Consider the following 20,024-nt stretch of genomic DNA (forward strand, 5'->3'; position numbering starts at 1 on the left):
CTAAAATAATGAACATAAGGCTTTGCTAATACCTCTTTAATTGCATAAAAGCACACATTTATATTAGATGATAACACAGTCAAGATATTTAAAAAAATGCTTAAAAGCATCCCTCTATAGAATATAATTAAAACATCTGCAAACCCTTATAGATAGGAGCAATTGGGTATTTAGCCCATCAGAAATTAGGACATGTGCTTAATGATAGATTTTTGGATGCTACAACCAGTATCTTGCATAAACTCTTTAGGTTATGAGTATATAGCTTTACCAGAGTTACCACATAATTAATCATATCACAGCAGTATTCAAAAAAGACTGACCTTTGTCTTTAAATCTGAAGTACTACATTTTTAGACTTGAGTGGTACAGACCCACTTTGTATTCCTGATTTACAAAGAACATATCTCTCCTTGGAGCTGTTATCTGCCCCAAATATATGGGTTTGTGTTACTGGGTGTTGAAATAGTCTTTACAGGGATCTTCTTAGTAGAAGAACTATCTTTGTCAACTAGGATGCTCTTTGTAGTTTTGAGCATTGCATTTCAAAGCGTCATTTTTTTAATAGTGATTTCATAACACGTACATTTTTGTGAATTGAACATTAAAGTATGACAGTATCAATCACATGGTTACTTTAAGAAGTGTCAGTCTTTTTGAAAAAGAAATGATGTAATTGCTTCATAGCTTAAAATACAATAGTTCTTTAATTTCATCAGTCTTACTCTATATGGTTGCCCAGCTAACTGTCTCTTGTCTAGCTTCTCTGAAGAAAATAGACTTTGGAGCCGTGTAAGTCAGCTTGTACTAACATGTGGATAAATAGATTGGGGAGCAATTGGCAGTAGCCACGACACTTAATTTTACAAACAGAATCTTGAGAGTTGTAATTGCTAAAATGGATTACATGACCTCTCAGAAAAGCATTTTGAAAGAGAATCTGTATTAAGTGATGTGATGAATGTGCCATTTACCAGATACAACAATGCTGGCATGACAGCTTTGCTGCAAATAGTCTTTTCAATAATGCTTTTATATTACTAAAAATAATTTCCTGCAGTTAGAGATTTTTAAAAAAGACAGCTATCAAGTCACTACAGAGAATAAGAGAGGTTTCGTAGAGACTTGGCAGAAAAGGGTCACATTTTGTCAGCTTACGTTAAGGCTGATCTTTAGGGACCACTTTCTGAAAAATCTTTTCGTCTGTCTGAGTCTGCCATGCCTCTTATCAATCTACTTATCAATCTAACATTAATAAGTATTTACTTTGTTTGAAACCAGAAGATTGCTTCTTATTATGCATGGAGTTCAGCTTATTTGATCACAAATTGCAGGGAAAATTCTGATGCAATGTGGATTTTTAATCAAAATGCAGTATAGATCCACATTGCTGCTGGAAAATTTGCTTTGTGCATGAGATACATGGTTACTTTGTGTGTTTGATTTCAGTACTTTGAGTTAAAATACATGGTGCAATACTTTATGAGTTATTTTTTTATATCCATTATGTTTTCTGTAAAAAGAAATTCTTTGTACTGAGGAAGAATTTGATCCTTTGAAGAATACATGATTCTATGTGAGCCAAACTAGACAGACATTTTAGAAGATGTGCTGATAACCAGGCATGGGCCTAACGGCTTTTTTTTTTGTCTAGAAAGTCCAGCTCTCTTGCGTGCTGATAGCAACAATACTTGCATTTTTTTTCCTCTCTTTTTTTTTTTTTTTTTTTTTTTAATTGCTGCGAAGTTGTGTACATGTTAAACATTTTCAGGTATGTTGGTGGTTAAGGCTGAATTGAGGTCTGTATGTTTTCTTAATATTAGCATTTCTAATAGTTGCCTAACACCAAGGATCAGGAGAGGGCAGGGAAGCACCTCCTTTATATGTGTGTTTAATCTCTATAGTAATTTGGAGTTCAAATATTTCAGAGGTGATGATGCATCATTACTCATAGTGAATTGGTTGTATGACCAGTTTCCCATTGTATGTCCTTTTGCAAGTTTGCAATGACTTTTGATGCTATTAAAGACATCACCTTGATCTTTATTCATCACAGTGTTTGTCTTCAGAAGTCTCGGAAGATCCTGTGATTCTTAAAAGCCATATATATATATATATATGTATACATGCATACATACACACATAAACTCTTCAGTGTGGATGAATCTAAGGGAATGTGTTAAAAGCACCTATTTAAGTTGTCATGAAGATCCTGCAACATCATATAGCTCAGTCTGAGTTTAAATTATTCTGTAAGGTCACAAATTTCACGTAATAGCTTCTAAATATCAGGTCCTCTGCTGAATCCACTTGTACATTGTAGGCCTCTATTTAGACAGTCAGAATACATTCCCTTCTACACATGCACACCAGGATTTTTTTATATCTAAAGTTTCCATATTTGGCATTTCTGAAAATAATACCTATAATTCAAGTTTTTTAAGCTTTCTGAAGATACACTCAGGCTGACATCAGGTAGTCTGATTTGAAAAAAAAATATATTCTCAGTAACATTTTATACCCAAGAGCGACTTAAAGAGAAGAGGTAGTGAAGCAGTTTGGGAAATGATTCCATGAGGGAAAGGTGGGTTATAGACGTTAAAATTGAGATTGAACTGTCTGTCTTTTGTTTTGGAAAACTGAGTTCTGGTGCAAGCTAAATAAGAAAAATAATGATAAATTTGTGTAGAAGTCTTATAAAGTAATCCTGTTCATTCTGCGATTCCTGAGACCATGTGTCAAGACTACCATGACTGTGATGAGTGTCTGACTCTGCCATATAACCCAGTGAGCAGTAATGATATGTTGTTTTCCATCTGTACAAGAGAGATGTTTGGTGGAATACCAGTTAACTGTTTTGAATTCTTTGGATTATTTTTTAAGATATTGTTCATGAAAATCTGAAAATGGGGTCAGATGGTGAAAGTGACCAAGCTTCTGGAACATCATCTGATGAAGTTCAGTCTCCCACTGGTGTTTGTCTCAGAAACCGGATACACAGACGAATCTCAATGGAGGTAATTTACTTCTCATATAATGCTCATTTAAATTGAGAAGAGAGTTGGGGTTGTGTGAGTTGTTTGTTTTAACTGGTGGTTGTCTTCTCAATTAACCATCTCCATTTGTCACACAGAAATCAGATTGTTATCTTGCATTCTTTATGAGCTGTTAATTTCAAAAATATGAATATGTTTTGAAACTTTTGAGGACAGGGAATAATTTTTGAAGTGTAGGGTTTGAATATCTTTCTGTCACGTTCTGTCTAATTCACTGAGTATATCAAAGAAGATACACTATTTAGACATTTTTTTACTTAAGACTGCTTTCTCATCTCTGTAAAACTGTTACTACAGCAGCGATGGTCCTGACTGCTTCAACCTTCCTCTCTCTTCCTGTTTTTTAATGAACGGAACTCTACAGGATGGTAAACAAAAGGAGGAAAAGTACCTTATGAATAACTGTGCACATAATTTCCTTTATTTATGAGTCTTATGAATACTAGCCACCCTTGTGCTTGCTTTGTTGTCATTTCCCTTGGCGAAGAAAAACAAAACACTTCCCTGTTTCTTGAGTGTATAAAACTTACAGTTATAATGATGCCTTTGTTACAGGAGCATTTGAAATTTTGTAGTTGCCGTTTATAGCATACATACAAATAGGCATAGTTCGTTAAGGTTTTAAATCTTTATTCAAAGCCTGATAGCAAATACAGGACTGGGGGAGCAGATCTGAGTAAGTCACAGTAGGGTGTATGCGCCAAAAATTTTTCATTTGAGGCATTCTGGTATGCTTGGAATTCCAAGACTCCAAGCATATAATACTGATATGATTCCAAGAACTTGTGAATTAGCTGTATTAGTTACATCATTTCTTGCAGCTGAGGGGGTGGGAGTTGTCTTCAGATTCCTACATTTGTATGTCAATCTGAGGTTGACTGTTAAACCATTTCCTTGGGAGAACTAAAGTGGATCTATTGATTTATGCAGGATACTTAAATTTAAGAAAAAGTCATTGTGAAATTTGCACATGAGAATGTGTGCTGGAGAAACTAAACATCAAGGGAATGTTTTTAAGAAGAATTATTTACTTTTTGTTCATTGTCTTTTTCTTCTGCGTTTTCAAATGTGCATTTAGAACAGGAAAGAAATAAGGAAATTAATGATACATGAGGAAATTAACAAATTGAAATGGAACTATGTCAAGTCTTGCAGAGAAGGCTAAGAATCATTAAAGGATTATCTGTTAGATCAGGATTCAAGACACTCTAAAAGAGAAATCACAGAAGAACACAGGAATAATCATTAAATTTCAGGAAATTCCTGTGCATTTATTAGCCTTTTTAATTGTAAAATAATTCTAACTTCACTCTCTAAGAGGCTTTGGGAAGCTTTTGTTTAAGTTTTGTTTATCTAATGCTAATTTATTCATTTTTCTCCAAATTCCAAATGTTTGTTTCTGATGATTGAAGTTAACATTATTTCTTCGTTCTCATTGACTGGCCTAGTCAACGAGGGCATAATATTTTTGGCAGCTATTCATGTGTTTTCTGTAAGAGTTACAATGTTTCTCTCAAATTGCTTCGGTACTGATATGGTGATTTCTCCACTAAGGCCTCAAGCTAATGCCTACAACCGCTTTTACATCTGAATTTTAAGAACGCAGTCACTGAGAGATTTTTTTTGTTGATTCAAGTTTATTTCTTGGAAATGCTTTGTATCAGAGTAGGCGGGCGTTTAACCTGTTTGTGCATTCCAGGGGAAAACACTGTGACAATCTTTGTCGCTTCAGTTAAAATACCTTTCTAATCATAATGTTTCTGCTTGAATTTTTCATTTTCTAAGTGAAAAGGCCTTAAGTGATTACATTGTCTGCCTGTCCCTTCCCCCTCCTGTTTTGGTTATGGGTCATTTTCTGTCAGTTTTGACAGATGGATAGAAATCTCAGATGCTAGTTTTCTATTAATTTCTGTGACAAAAAGCTCAGCATCCTGAGAGATTGCTGATGCATCTGCTAGGAAAGAGGCAGCCTTTATTAAACAGCCCAGTATCCACATGATTTGAGTCTCAAGACATACATCCATAGAAAACCAGGTTCTACTATTTTTGCTCTTCATGGAATGGGATCGCTTGCTTCCTTGGCCTTTGAGGGAACCAGGTAAAGGTTTCCTCTTGTACCAGATCTTGCCTTCATGCCTGGAGTGATTTGTGCCATGGAGCTGACTTGTTCAGTAGTAGTAATTTGATTATAAAAAGGGAAGAAAACTATCTTTGTTGTGAAGTAAGTTTCTGTTATTTCAGTTTTATTTTGCTGTTTTGTGGGGATCTGGTGTCTGTAGACATCATTGTGTAGCCTGAGGCCATATTCCCTGTATAGTCATTTAGGATGAGTTACAGCTGTATGCTCTACATGCAGATTGGAGTAAATTAGTATGTGTTTAACAATAAGTTTTTGCTGTAGTCTGCTGAAGTCATTAGTCAAACTTGAAATCCATTATAGAATTTACTTGATTAAATATACAAAGTTGGATATACTCAATAAAGCCACATTCGTCATTCCTCTGCATTAAGATGAATGTGCCTGTCGTACATCTATAGTATACAACTGTATGGTTTTTTGTGTTTAGTTTGGCCAATATTCACTGTATTTGTAAAATTTTGTACATTACTTCTTTGTTTCCCTGCTGAATTGACAGAAGACCTGATTTGTTTTGAAGGTAACTAATCAGGTAAAGCTGAAACCTTGGAACAGTCCTTTTTTCTTGTAAGAACTTTTGTATGTAACCAAATCTTTCATGCTTCGTTTGAACTTCCTCTAAAATTCTGAAAATTAGCAGTCCATCAAAAAACCCACAGACAAACAAACAAAAAAATGGACTTCTCCCCCCCCCCCTTGGTAGATGCTTGCTAAAAACATGCATACTGTAATCAAAATGCTAATTACCAATACTGAGTATTAGTATTCCTGGGATGTTTTGTACATTAGGATACACGTTTTGGTTCTTAGTGTCTGTCCTCACTGCACTGATAATAAAGCTATTTCTCTGTATTAGTGTAATAATTCAGAGCCACAAATAAAATTGTGACATTGTTGAAAAGCAGACAGATTCTTTTGTCTAGAGTATATGGAAGATCTTGTTGGAAAAGAAAACCTTCTAAAATTTTTATATAGAGGTATCGTGGAAGAGAGGAGAGTGCAAAATAGACAGTGGAGATGCAGCTAAATGTAGCAGAATCTCCATAGCAATAGAAAGCTGAAATTTCATAAACTTAAGTTGGCCTGATTTAGCTAGGAAATCACCAGACTGCAATGTAACCTAAATATGAAGCATTTTAGATCTGAAGTGGTAAACTGCAGTGAGAGAGAACCTTGATCTGCAGTGAAAAATCTGCTGGGGTGAAAACTTCCCATTCACAGTAGTAGCTGTAGCGATTCACCAGCTTTCAATCTGGTATCCCCCCCAGATGACATAAAATTTAGGCTGGTATGACTGTTACAGACAGGGAGATAATGTGCATTTGCTTCTGAATTTGACAGCACTGCACTTGTGAACTAGATTTTCTTTTTTCCTAAATAATTGTTCATTGTTATCTTGTGCTTAGAAAACAAAGAGAACATACCGGAATCTCGTTGTGTTGCCTAGACCAAGTTTATTTTGCCAGTAATCCACAGGCCACAAATGGTCCATAGAGCAGTTGCTTGGGGCTTTTTTTTTTCCCCCCTCCTTCCTTCCCCTCATTCAGGAGCTGTGCTGATGGTAGGTATCTATTGTGTGAGGAATTTGGCTTCAAACAGCTGTTAGGTTTTAATTAAAATGTCTGCTAATCTCATGCTGATACCAGTTATTACTTGGTAAATCAGTACAACTGTTTATCAAAACAGATATATGGAACCGTGTTTTTTTCAAGCACCAGAAGCAAATCAGCAGAAGGATGGATACATGTGTGTATTTTGAGTTTAGGTGCTTTCATCTCATGTAATGAGAAACGCTTCTACAGATCATAGAGTTACAGCTTAAAGCATTTTCATTTTGATTTGCTGGAAAAGATTACATGGGCAGTAATGCATTTATATAAACTCGCGTTTCAAGCCAGAAGTGTTCAGTGGGGGTCCTATGCCCAGGCACTGGATAGTGAATGCTTCATTAAGACTGTGGTGGATAAAAAAAAGGGAGATACAGTCTGTGCAAATTGAAACATCTGTTTCCCTTTCCCAGAAGTCCAAGGTCTTTAAGCTGTGAACTGGCAGAGGGCCATAACCCACTGTTCACCAGCCTGTTTCCCAGATATTTTATCCTGAGAAACAGTTCTTACCCGTCTGACTGTCACACTAATGACAGGAGTGTGTTCCAGATCAGGCTGCTCCTACCACACTGCTATAGGATATAATTTTCCCTGGGAGGATTAGCTGCAGGGTTAGTGCTTTTAGCTGAACAGGGAGAAATACAAAAGCTAGGAAGTGATCTTGTGGTCATGTGTGCATTGAGCTGGTCACCTACTGAAAGAAAGAACATAGATGGCAAATAAGTTTTTGGTGAGCTCCACCTTTTACCAGGGGTGTGATTGTTTCGGGAGTTTTGACGCAGCCTGAATAACTCAATTGTTAGTCCAGCTGGGCAAGTGTACTTTCTCCAGAGAAAAACCCATAAAAATTAATCGGTGTTTCTACAGATGAAGTACTAAGATTTTCTGTTTGTAGGTTTCAGATCAGAATGTGGTTCATAGGTCCCCATTCACATGTGTAAATAGGGCACTCTTAATTCTTGAGCAGCAAGCTGGATGGTAGTAGTGACCCAGGCTTTCAGTCAGGGACAGAACAGTATTTTCTCCTGAAGTTAGTTTTGGAAGTCAGAAGCATTGCATCAAAGACAGCCTAAGCATTCAACCCTACATCTCTTACCACTCAAGAGGCTCGATACCCAGCAGACATCACTGCACAGAGCCTTCTCTGAGTGAAGGTTCTTCCTTCCTCATTTCTTCTGTGCTTGGCAGCAGTGTATCTCCTTCTGCCTTACTGGATTTTGTCTAATTTTCTTCTCTGTTCTCCTGATCAGAACGTGTAGCTTTTCTTCTGATTGTCTCTTCTGTGAATCTAAGCATGTGGTCACCTACCAGAAGATTTCAGTATTAAACAGAAAAGAACTGAAACTGAACACAGTCAAGACTTTTGGTTTTCAGTGTGTTTTCTCCATTCAGCCTGGCAGCTGCCTAAACCTTTTGCAAGGTTACACTAGAAAATGTGCAGTTATTTTTGTAAACTCCAATTTTAAGTTCACCTGAAGCTTGATGTTTTTTAAATCCCTTTTCTAATAACATAACTACATGTTCTAAATTATAGTATGGTTTTGATGAAACTGATGGACTTCCTTTTGATGTTTGATTGGCAGTTTTTCATTTCTTCTACAAAAGAAAACTGACACTTGCACTGATAAAAATTACTTCAGCTTGGATAACAGAAAGACTTCTTTAGCCAGCCTTTTACTAGATTTTCTAGGAGTAACTGTCTGTTATCAGCAATTGATGCTTTTTTGCCCTTCTGCTAGGAACCTTTTTAATCCTGATGCTAAAGTTCTTTTGTTCCACTTGCAAGTGCTATTTCTCTTAGAAAAGGTAGTGCAATAGGCAGAGCCCTTTTTAACCTTTGTTATAAGGATAGAATATCTACCTTTGTTTGTTTTGCTTTTTCGTCATCTGATTTTCCTTTTAAGTTTCATTTAAGAGTTTTGTTATCATATTGGATGTGTTCAGCCATCTCCAGAACACATCTCTAGTAACCACTGGAATGCAGCAGATGTGAAGTCAGTACTTGGGTGCGGTTTCATATCCTACACTCACTCCAGCCTCACTGTCCTATCGAGAAGGTCAGATTTCCAGTTTCCATATTCAAGAAGTTTGTTTATTTTGAATTAGCTGGTTTCTTCATGGGACTTTCCCTTTGGTACTCACAGCTTTGTGCTGATGTGAATGGCTAATGTTAATGTTATACAGAAGTGTTCTAGGGGTCTGGGTTTGCATTTTTATAGTGGTATGTTCTATTTCTCATGATACTTTTTTCCAGTTCCCCTCCACATCATTCTTTCTGTACCCAATAAACGTAAGCTATCTTTTTCTTTTGGGCTTTCTCCTACCACCCTGCTGTGGAAACTGATGAAAACATATGGAAATCTATGTTTAAAAATCAGGAAGGTATATTAGGCAGAACTTACTTTATTAGCATCTGTTACTGCCCAGCACCTACCACTGAGTCAAACAGCCACCAGACCCTGGATTTCAGCAGGGTTTATGTTGAGGTTAATGTCACAGAGTTAAATCTTGTTAAGCGGTAATTTAGTTAGGCAGACAAAATCAGACATGATCTTTTTATGGTTGTTACTATTTTTCTTATTCTTCCTTATAGTCTCTTAAGTCCACTTCCTTATGAGCTCTCCAAGATGCAGTAAAATAATAACAAAACAAAATAAGAAATATACCCAAGAATAATGTTGAAGTATTTCTGGCATAATTTGTCACAAATTTCCTATGTATTCGTACACTTGATAAAAAGAAAGTAATAACTCACACTTGAGTTTCATTCCTCCTTATGGCTTTATGTCACACAGATTTAGTTTGGTTTGGTTTCATTGACTGTGAGTAGAAGCTCCTGAAATGCAGTTTCTGAATACTGTATTAATGCTGAACAGATAGAAAGTAAGCAAAAAACACCTGTCTGTGGGTTTTTTTCTGGAGGAAAAAAAAAAAAAAAGAAGGATGAAAGAACAGATTTTATTCAGCTGGTCGGGAGTTTAAGCCCCATATCCATGAATTTTAAAATTCTTGTTAAAAGTATGTTGAAGAAGTTGTTCAGAATTCATTTTTTTCACTGCTTAAATGAAAAAATCCTACTGACCTGTAATTCTAATTTTGTGGGTTGTTACAAATATTACTGAAGAGATACTTAGATGATTTCTTTTCATAGGTTTTTCATTGTGCAAAAGTAGGTAAAAGCTGTCTGCTTGCAATTCTTGTTTCTGTGCTTTAAAAAAAAAAAAAAGGTATGTATAAGTGGCCACAGATAGTGGCAATAACTTTCTTGAACTACTGGCAGTAAAGTCCTCCTTGTGTTGTTGATTGATAATAGTAGATGTGCTGGGAAAATATGACTTAGTCCCAAAATAAAGATTAAACCTTAGAATTATTAATAATATCAATATTTCATTCATTACAGTTGACTCCTTGTGTTTTCCTAGCCATCTCAACATCAAATCTAGCAAACTATGTTTGGGAGAGGGCAGTGAACATGCAGTATCTGTGGTCATTGGTATTTCTTCTGAGTCTAAAATAGCCTGTAAACTTAATCTTATGATAAAGTCCCTGAAAATAATCTTGATTTAATTGATGAATGAATTCCATATTTTTGTTCCCTTTCATTTGTGTCGTTTCTGTCCCAGACGTAACAAGCCACCTGATTTTAGTGCTCAAAATTGATGCTCCCTTAAATTGTGTTGCATTTCAGTAAACTGGCTGAAAAACAGTCATTTTTCATTTATGGAGTGAGAGGTAGCAGGGTTTTAGGATTATGTTTTCATTATTGCTTCTAACAGAAGAAAACATTCTTTGACCCTTTCCTCAAATTCAACAGAATAGTAATTTCTTAATTATGATTTTGGTTTCAGTAAAGTAATATCAACAACTTTAAAGTGTAAGGGAAAAGTCTAGTATTTAGGTATAAACCATTCTGCAGAAGGCAGAAAAGAAAATGCACTTTCTGCATCACAAAGAAATTATAGTTACACTTGTCAGTTGAGTGGGGGAATGATGATGATTTTGTATGCCTGTAAGGAAAACTGGTATAGATAACTCATCCCAGCTGTTAAAGTAGTCTTTTTGGTTACAGTAATCAAGGTTTATTTATAAAGATATTGAAATAATGTGCAGCAAGGATGCTGTAGATTTGTTTTGGTGGGTGTGTATGCTGGTGGTTTTGCTTCATGACCTTGGGCCAAACAACAGAATTCTCTATAAATATATTCCCTGATTTGGGATTGGTTTTTTTCTGTTTGCTTTTGCCTCTAGCAGTCTTGTATGTCATCGTTCTACAGAGGTTCCAGTTGGCTTCAACTGTGCTGTCATTTGACAAAAATGCCCTGAAATTCGATAAAGCAGCCTTCAGAATGCTGTATTTGATACTAAAGTGGTACAGTAAGTACGTGCATATAAGGTTGCATATTAGAAAGTTTAAATTCTTACAGCCTTCCAGTATCTGAAGGGAGCCTATAGGGATGCTGAGGAGGCGACGCTTCATTAGGAACTGTAGTGATAGGACAAGGGTAATGGGTTAAAACTTAAACAGGGGAAGTTTAGATTGGATATAAGGAGGAAATTCTTTCCTGTTAGGGTAGTGAGGCACTGGAATAGGTTGCCCAGGGAGGCTGTGAATGCTTCATCCCTGGCAGTGTTCAAGGCCAGGTTGGACGAGGCATTGGGTGATACGGTTTCAGCGAGGTGTCCCTGCCCATGGCAGGAGGGTCGGAACTTGATGATCTTAAGGTCCTTTCCAACCCTAACTATTCTATGATTCTGTGATTGGCATAAAAAAATGGTTTTTAATTAATTTGCTTTGTGTCATGAAGTAGCGCAATATATAGATTTTTATTTAAAATGTGCAAGGAAAGACTACTATGAAGAGTAGATTTTTATTTTTTTTTTTGCAGTTAGCATGTCATGAAGTTGAACTGTGTTGCATACAGGGTTATATGATAGCATTTTAGATCTGATTAAGTATTCTCTAGTGAACAAAAGCACTATGACTTAGTGAACAGCTTGTGGTTGCAGCTGACATGTCTTGCTGGTGCTTGCTAGAACTGGTGAGAAGGCTAATTCAGACTGATGCTTACACAAGACAGCAAAGCATTTTCATTTGATCTGTAGTGGATTGTTTGGGCTGTCAGACTGGTGTCTGTAGACTTAGAAGAACAGTTTCTTTGTGAGGCTGTAACAAAAATTTGTTGATGGAATTTAGCAATATTCTTAAAAGACAAGCTACAATTTCAGGGAAAGGTGGAGAGAATGTTGTTTGCTGTCATACAATAAGTACATACCTTAAGTAATGTACAGTTACAATTCTGGAAATGTAACTTGACAATAAACTGCAGTAAGGATTGGTATTATAATGATGTAGCTTGTCAATATAGTTTGTGTCACCAGCTGACTAGCTGCTTCTGACAGAGCCAGCTTCATTCTCTTGGCCCCTAATCTTGCATCAGCGCATTCTCTCTTTGTTTTGAAAGGGCAGATATTTGCCAGATGACCTTCTTACACCCCATCACTAGATCATTAGCTTGGGGCTCATTCTCCTCCAAAAAGTAATGGGAACATCTGGCCACAGGCAATGAAATACTAGGTTTGAAGGTAGTCAGCTGTTAGATGAACTAAATGAAAGATTCAAGGAATAGTGAACTGAGGCTGATGCTGTCATGATTTTCCTTTCAAGTTTTTATGACAAGTCATTTGGTACTACAGGATTGCCCCTTTTTTATGCTTCCTACTGCTTCACTGGCAGAAGCCCAAACCTTTTTTCTCTTGCTGCAGTTGTGAGTGCAGTAGCAGCCTGAAACAGCCTAGCAGTTGAAAAATCAATGGCATTTGTAACACAGTAGACTGGAGAAAGATTTATTGTTGCTACTGCAGCAAGAAAGAAACAGCCTGCAAATTGGTACGTTTGTTAAAGGATAAAAATAAAAGTAGTCTCAGTTTTTCTGCTTTTTGTACCATAGTGAAAATTGGACTTGGGAAGACCTCAGTAAATCCTTCCTTGGCGCAATTTTCTGGTTATTTTTGATTATTATTTTATTTTATGAAAAATATTAGTGTTTATTCTCTAAGTGTGCTACATGTCAGATGTAATGACTTGGGTCATCAGAAGACAGACTAAAAAATGTGAATATTTGAAATTGCTTCTCTCTAGAGCAGTTTTAATATGTAGAGTTCAAACATTCTATATCCTGAGTTATAGAATCATCTTTATTTTACTTCAGTTAAATTTACTGAAGCATGTAGCACATCGTGGCAAAGAATAAATAGTGAGTTAAGGAAAAACAGAAGTTGTTGATTTTAATATCTGATTTAAAGTGTGAAAACTTAACAGTGTTGCTTTCACAAATACAAATAGGTTCTGCGTGTGAAAAAATGTACTCTTTTGACAGGGCTTAATGGAAGTGAAAATTGATCTGTTGGCCACGAATGAGATTTTCTGAAAATCGTAATGCTATGGCTGTAAAGCCAAGTCTAGCAATTAGGAATAGCTGACAAGTTTGTATTATGGGGAATAGGAGATGAGAACAGGATAGGTAGTAAACGAATAGCATTGTTTGAGAGTCAGATGAAAATAACCAAGATGTGGTAAGAAAGTTCTAGTATTAAACTTTTGTGAATGGCTTACTGTGGGTAGGAACTCAAGAAGCTGGTATTTGCAACAATATTTTCAGCCATCCGAAAGGGGCCAGAAGAAATCAAAAATGTTGGGATTTGGTCGGCTGGGGTTTTTTACTCACAAGTGTGTGTGAGAAGCAAAAGAAAAGGTGTTTTGGTTTGGGGGGAGGATTTGGTTTGTCTCTTTTAGGCATGTTTGTTTACTTATAATTAAATTACTCAGCTCACAGGACCTGCTGGATTTAATTTGAGACACCTTTTCTTGTGCCCAAGAGTATGTAAGGAGTCAGTGGTAGACAGTTCCAGCAAGTTACAAGTTACAGCAAAGCGATCGAACGCTAGCCAGACAAAAGACAAGGCTTGACGAAGTGTAGCTTTTCTCAGAGCATTTGCTCTAGTTAGTGATAGAAATAGGTGGTAAAGATGAGCATGAATTAGGGTAGTTTATCTCCACAGCAGTCAAAATGGTATTAGTGTCGCAAGTGCTTACATATTTATCTGCCATCAAGCTGAGTAGGACAAATGTGATTCTCGTTTCAGGCATATTATAAAAATAGTATCCATTTCTCTGCCAGTAATACCAGTTCTAAAGCAAGGCTGAGAGTAAGTATGCACATGAAGGTAGAAAATGTGTTTTCAAGTTGTAGAAGGAGAGGGGAAATGCCACAGGCATTCTAGTTACCTTAGCAAAGCAAATGGTGCCTGAATATGTTCTGCAGAATATATTCTGCAACTGGATCAAAAAATAACTCATTAAGTGACATACAGTTGCCTGTAGGCATTTGAACATTTTATAGTACCTTGACTGAGCACTGATAATACTTTTTTCCAAGTTGACCCTAAAGATAACCATAAAAGAATCAAACTACAAAATGTTAGGCATTGACAAAACCTTTTTCGTAAGTTAGACCTCATTTGGAAAAATAAATCTTCAAGTGACTTACAAGAAAACACTTTAATTCCCTAAAGATAGTTTGTTCTACCTGAAGTACTTTGTTGTCCCTGAAAGCTAAGATTTTGAACTTCAGTAAACCTTTGCTTGTTAAAGACTTACAAAGGAATGTGCCCACATTCCCTCTGCATAGTTGAGAGTCTGTATACACCACTTACACACCTGCTGTGTTTAAAAACGGATATGTAAGATAACACAGGGAGTTAGTCTAACTTACTATCTTGTAAAACATGAAACAACAATTTAAAATATTCATAAAGGCATGCAGAATTCATTACTATTAAAAATGGACATTTAACTCTGTTGACAAGCTCAAAAGCTTAATTAGTAAAAATTAAAGAGCGAAGGGAAAATTCAAGACCTGTTGTTACTTCTTTAAGCAGCATTGTAGCAGGATCTTTCAACAGCCTGCATTCTTAACAGCCTGCTAATAATTTTCATTATAAAAGGTTTCTGATTTTTAGTCATTTTCCTTGTTTTAAGGTGAGTTTTTTTCTTCTGACAAATACTAACCTGTCATTAGGTTCAGCTGGCCGTTGAAATTAGTATGGACAAAGTCCTCTGTCCAGAAAGTGTCTTTTTCATTGTTTCATGAAATTCCACAGAAGCTTAAGAGAATTAGAAATTCTTGAAAGTCACTTTTTCCTACTGCTGCTTGCTCTCCAGCTGTCATCGTGCCAAAATCGCAGCATACCATGGGGTTCAGGAGAGCAGGTTTTGTTGCTACTAAAGCACCAATAGCAAGATTGCAGCGGGGGTAGCTGCACTGGCAGCATGCAGAATAGGAGATGGTGACTGCATCCAAGATCTGACTCTGGGCTTCATGCGCTAAAGCCAGCTTCTCTGTAGAGGCTGTTCAGCGCCAGTGGAGAAGTTGGTTGCTTCCCCTGGGCTTGACAGCCAACCCAAACTGGCCAAAGGGCTATTCTCTACCATCTGATGTGGTGCTCAGTAATAAAAGCTGGGGGAAGGAGGAGGAAGGGGAGACACTTGTGGCTACGTCATTTGTCTTCCACTCCCCAAGCCACCACCAGGCATGCTGAGACAAAAGTGGCTGGACACCTGCCTGCCAATGGGAAGCAGTGAATCAGTTCCTTTTTCCACTCTCCTTGGGCACACAGCTTTTGCTTTCCCTATTAAACTGTCATTGTCTCCACCCACAATCTCCTAACCATCCTTTCATCTTCTCTGCATCCCACGGGAGAAGGAAGCAAGCACTCAGATGGGTGTGAGCTTGGCTGTTCACCAGGGTCAGCCCACAGTGGGGGAATAAGTCTTCTGCTGCCATCAGCTGAACAGTTTGCCAAAATGTCAGCAGACTGCCTGGCCTTGAACATTCAAGGCTCAGAATTGTTTGGTGTATGGTAGGGTTCTTGCTTTTCTTCTTAACGTAATCCCAGTTAAATTAACTGTTTTTTTAACTTTGTCAAACTGATGGAATTTTAGTCTACACTTTTTCTATTTATGCTCTAGGAAACGTGCTTATTTATCTCATGCAGGTCTAATGAATCCTGTTTCATGTTGCTGTATAGCATTGAATTATGATTGCTTTCTTTTCCCAAGAGGTAGTTGCTTCACTTAATTGCAAGAACTGGGAGGAATTAAGGTGGTACAGACAAACAAAATACAATAATTTCTGTCTTTCAAGTATTTGGGATTACAGTCTTAAGGACTTTCTTTAATTTTGCCTATTTTAAGCAACTTGATAAAGGATGATTATAATATAAAGGTGATGTAACTTTATAAATGTAACATTTACATATAAGTGTAACATTACATCTTTCAAGCATTGGTGTCGTAAAACGTTTCTGACTGGTAGCTAACAATTTTAATATATGGTTTGAAAAAGGAAGTTGTGGCTTGGTTGACATTTCAGCACGTGCTAATATGTGTGAGTATTGAAAGAAGAGTAGTAGTGTAGATAGTTAGGAGGAAAGATCTATCAAGTTCCTGCTGCAGTTTCCATGAAATCATGTTTTCCTCTCAGAAAATAGACTTTTTTTCAGCTCTGTGAAGTTAAGGAAAATGGATAGTGGTTTGGTTTTATTTGCAACATGACAAAAACTTACAGTAAATATTAATTTATTGAGTATTAAGTGCTTCTGAGGGGAAAAGAGTGGTTACTGCTGTGTATTGTCCATTATACTGCAAATGTAAGAGAAGTTACAAAGGTGGAGAAGTTGTATTAAAAACAGATACTGCAATTCTGGAAAGATTTTCTCCCTACTTTACTCCTCAGGTCGTGGTGTGTCTTCAGTTTTTTAAGACAGACATTGTAGGGGGGTGAAGGTTGTTGTTGCGTACTTAGAATATTGTTTGCAATTTTTTTTTTCCCCCAAACTGGAATAGATTTTGACCTTTGCATCATTAAGGACTTAGATTCAAACAGGATTTATATTGCGCACTGCGTAGCACCCAGTGTAAGTTTGCAGCTTAAGCTCAGTGTAAAACTGAAGATGTCACATGGATCTCTGAAGCAAGTCACGGGGGTGTTTGCGATTGCTTATTGCGGAAATGGCATGGGCAGAGATTTTGAGGTTGAAGGAAGGGGAATTCTGTAATAGAATTACAACTAGCTCCCATTATAATATTGTCTTGTACCTAAAGTATTGTCATCTCCAGTTTTTATGGTAGCTGGACTCCAAAGTAATGAATTTTTTGTAGCTCTAAAGCATCTCAGACTTGTTTCCCTTCCCCTTCATTTGAAAGGGTATGTTGTTGATAGCAGTCACTGTGCACAGTTAATGGCATAGTTTTCAAACTGCTGTCATAGCTTAGAGGCTGCCTTTGCTTCCTTCTTCCTACATACTGATCAACTTAGTATGCTTAGAAATGCTTCTTTGAGGCTGTGGAGCGAGGAGTGAAGCACTGCTTTGGCTGCCCCAAGTATGAGTCCTGTGGGAGGAGAGAACAAAGGCATGGAGAGCTCTGGAGAACAATTGATTCAATATTTTATAAGGTCTTTGCATTTTGGTCCATGATTTCAGTATTCCTACAAACAAACTCTGTTAAAATACTTACTCTCAAATAAACACAATGGAACAGCAAGAGCACTGCAGTAGGTTTTTGTGCCATAGAGCTAATAGGTAGGAGTAGGAGAGAGTTATTTTGCCACGGGATATATAAAATGATATCTACTGACTTCATGAATTATATTGAAAAACTCAGCTCAATGTTATTTTCTTACGTGTCTTGAAATTTGTCAAATTTCTGCTTTATTTTATGTTCTTGAAAAATGGGAAAAAGAAAATTAGGATATTGCCCCACTGTTCATCTGAGATTACAATAAGAAGGTGGAATACAGATTGGTACTGGTCCTTTTCCTGCCATCCCTGTTTTATTCCAGTAGCTCCGTGGTTTCCCACTGCAGTGATATGGCAAAGTTGCTTTCTTTAAGGCAACATGGAGCTTCTTCCTTTATGCTCATCTGTTCTGATAAGCTACCTGAATTTTCTGAAAAATGCAATAAATTATAGGGTGACTTTATTTATTTATTAATCGTAATCTGAATTTCTCTTTAGTAAGGGAGAGTCATTTCTCTTTTCAGATGACTCTACCTTCACTGAATTTCAGTTGACTGTTACAAAAATGCTTTAGCAGAACGTGTCAAAAGGAAGGAAATTCTTTAGTGGAAAATATTGTTTTACTGTAGGGATTATTTGTAGCTTCTGTTATAATTTAAAACTTCTGTGCAAAATAAGAAACATAGATACCAATTTTTTTCCAATAAGGCAAAGAAGCTGATGTTGGGCAGCGAAGTGGAAGCTTCCAGACTTCGTACTCTGCACCTATGGAGGTGTGAGGGGCAAAAGGAAAACACAAGGATCAGCTGCCGGAAGTTAAAGCTTTGTTGGCATCTCTCAAAAAATTTCTGCTTGCATCCAGTGTGAATAGCATAATACAAATCAGTCATCCGGGGGGATGCATATTAGCACTTCAGTCCTACCTGAAATTAAACTACTTGCCAAATTAGATTAATTTTAATATATGTTTTTAACTGATATTTTTTGCTTAGTTATTTTTTCAGGTACATGTACAGATCATGTATATATGTGGTTCAAATACATTATCAGCACTGAAAGCTTAGCAAGTTGTCTCCCAAGATCTCTGGTCTTGAAAGTCTGATGATCCAGTTCTGTAGCAGCCTAAACCAATTTAGCTGCCAGCTTCTCAGGCTTGCCTTGCCGCTTCTCTGCCCTGTGTTCAGGCTGTAAGCTTGTCTGACCTTACACTGAACCTGTTCAGATCACAAAGCTGGCAGGAAGCTATGTACTTCGCCTGAGATAGTTTCTTGATGATTTAGCATGCTTAAATAGTTCAAAGCTGCTGCAAGGACACAAGTAGAAACACATGGCCAAGCCTGAGGGGAGCCAAACCGGGGATGTAGCTGCCAGTGCTTAGGTTAGCACAGGATGCCCAGAAGTCAAAGTTGGAGGTGATAGGCAAGATAGAATAGGGTAACGTCAGGAAGAACTTAATGCCTTCAGGTATTTTTTACACCTAAGGTCCACCAGCAGAAATCTGGAGTTTCCCCCTTCTGCTGGAGAAAAGTGTGAAAACGATGGTGGTTCCAGAGATGTCCTCTTAATTTCATGATAGAATCTGGGGCAATGGATGGTATAGTTTGATGCTGAGCATGCTTTTCCTTACTTGGATACCTTTACTGAAAAACTGCCTTTATTGAAAAACAGTTCCTGTTGTTTCAGAAATTTCTTCCCGTATTTTCCATGTCTGGATATGAGCCCTTTTGTCTCTGTGGTGATGACCAGCCACTTTAAGAGAGGATTTGGTATTTCATTTTCTGGCATGTTTGAGATTCGAGCCAAACTAAAAATAAAGAAATAAAAAAAATGAAATGTGCAGTTGAAATAGTAATGCTGTGAAAACAGTAACGCTGCAGGTGTTAGAAGTTGTTTTAGGAAATTCTGAATTGTATTTGAATACCTGACCCTTCTTTTTTTAACATTATTTGCTGCAGGATTTGAACAAGCGCTTGTCCCTGCCTGCTGACATCAGGATACCAGATGGCTATCTTGAAAAGTTGCAGATTAACAGCCCACCATTTGATCAGCCAATGAGTCGGCGTTCTCGTAGAGCATCACTAGTAAGTGCATGCATTTGCCTTGCTAAACCAACCTCTTGGGTCTTAAGGTTCCATTTAACATGCATGTCTGTATACCATAGGTGTGATTTAGCTTAGCTTTTGCGTCCTCAACTTCACCAGCGTGCACTCACCAAAATCTGTTGCAGAATTTTGAACTTTCTTTCATTTTTCTTCTTCAAACTAGGCCCAGTCATTTCCTCGTGAGGGTCTTGACCCGTTGGAATTGGTGGCTAAACTCAACTCCCACAGCATACACTTAAATCCTTTTGCTTTTTAGAAGCAGGGATGATCTGTTTGAGTGAATAGGCCATGTAGCCTTAGGTCAAGGCCAGGGTTCTTATATGATACAGTGGGAATGCCCTAAAGCAGCATAATGTGAGGGCAGATCATCCTCACTGTTCTTTTTGTATTTGATAACAGATTTTGTCTCTCAAAATTGCTATTGAGATGATGGGGGGTTGGTTTATTTGTTCATTTGTTTCAAAGCATATGTGAATTCCTGAAAGAATGAATGAATCGATTCGCATACACCTTTTTAGATGATTGTGTTATTTTTCAAAAATAA

General features: G+C 37.2%; 1 protein-coding gene across 2 annotated transcripts in view; it reads left to right on the forward strand.

The window, feature by feature from the left end:
• The window catches only part of CDK17 (cyclin dependent kinase 17), a 91,316-nt gene that overhangs the window by 54,647 nt on the left and 16,645 nt on the right, over positions 1-20,024 (forward strand). For both annotated transcript variants that reach the window (XM_061351234.1, XM_061351236.1), the window contains 2 exons: positions 2,884-3,017; positions 19,334-19,459. In XM_061351234.1, coding sequence (XP_061207218.1) covers positions 2,884-3,017; positions 19,334-19,459 — 260 coding nt within the window. The remainder of the gene's footprint in view (positions 1-2,883; positions 3,018-19,333; positions 19,460-20,024) is intronic.

The sequence above is a fragment of the Neopsephotus bourkii genome, unplaced genomic scaffold (assembly GCF_033783945.1).
Source record: "Neopsephotus bourkii isolate Nb327-2 ecotype Australia unplaced genomic scaffold, CSIRO-AGI_Nbou_v1 NB_567, whole genome shotgun sequence".
NCBI lineage: Eukaryota > Metazoa > Chordata > Aves > Psittaciformes > Psittacidae > Neopsephotus > Neopsephotus bourkii.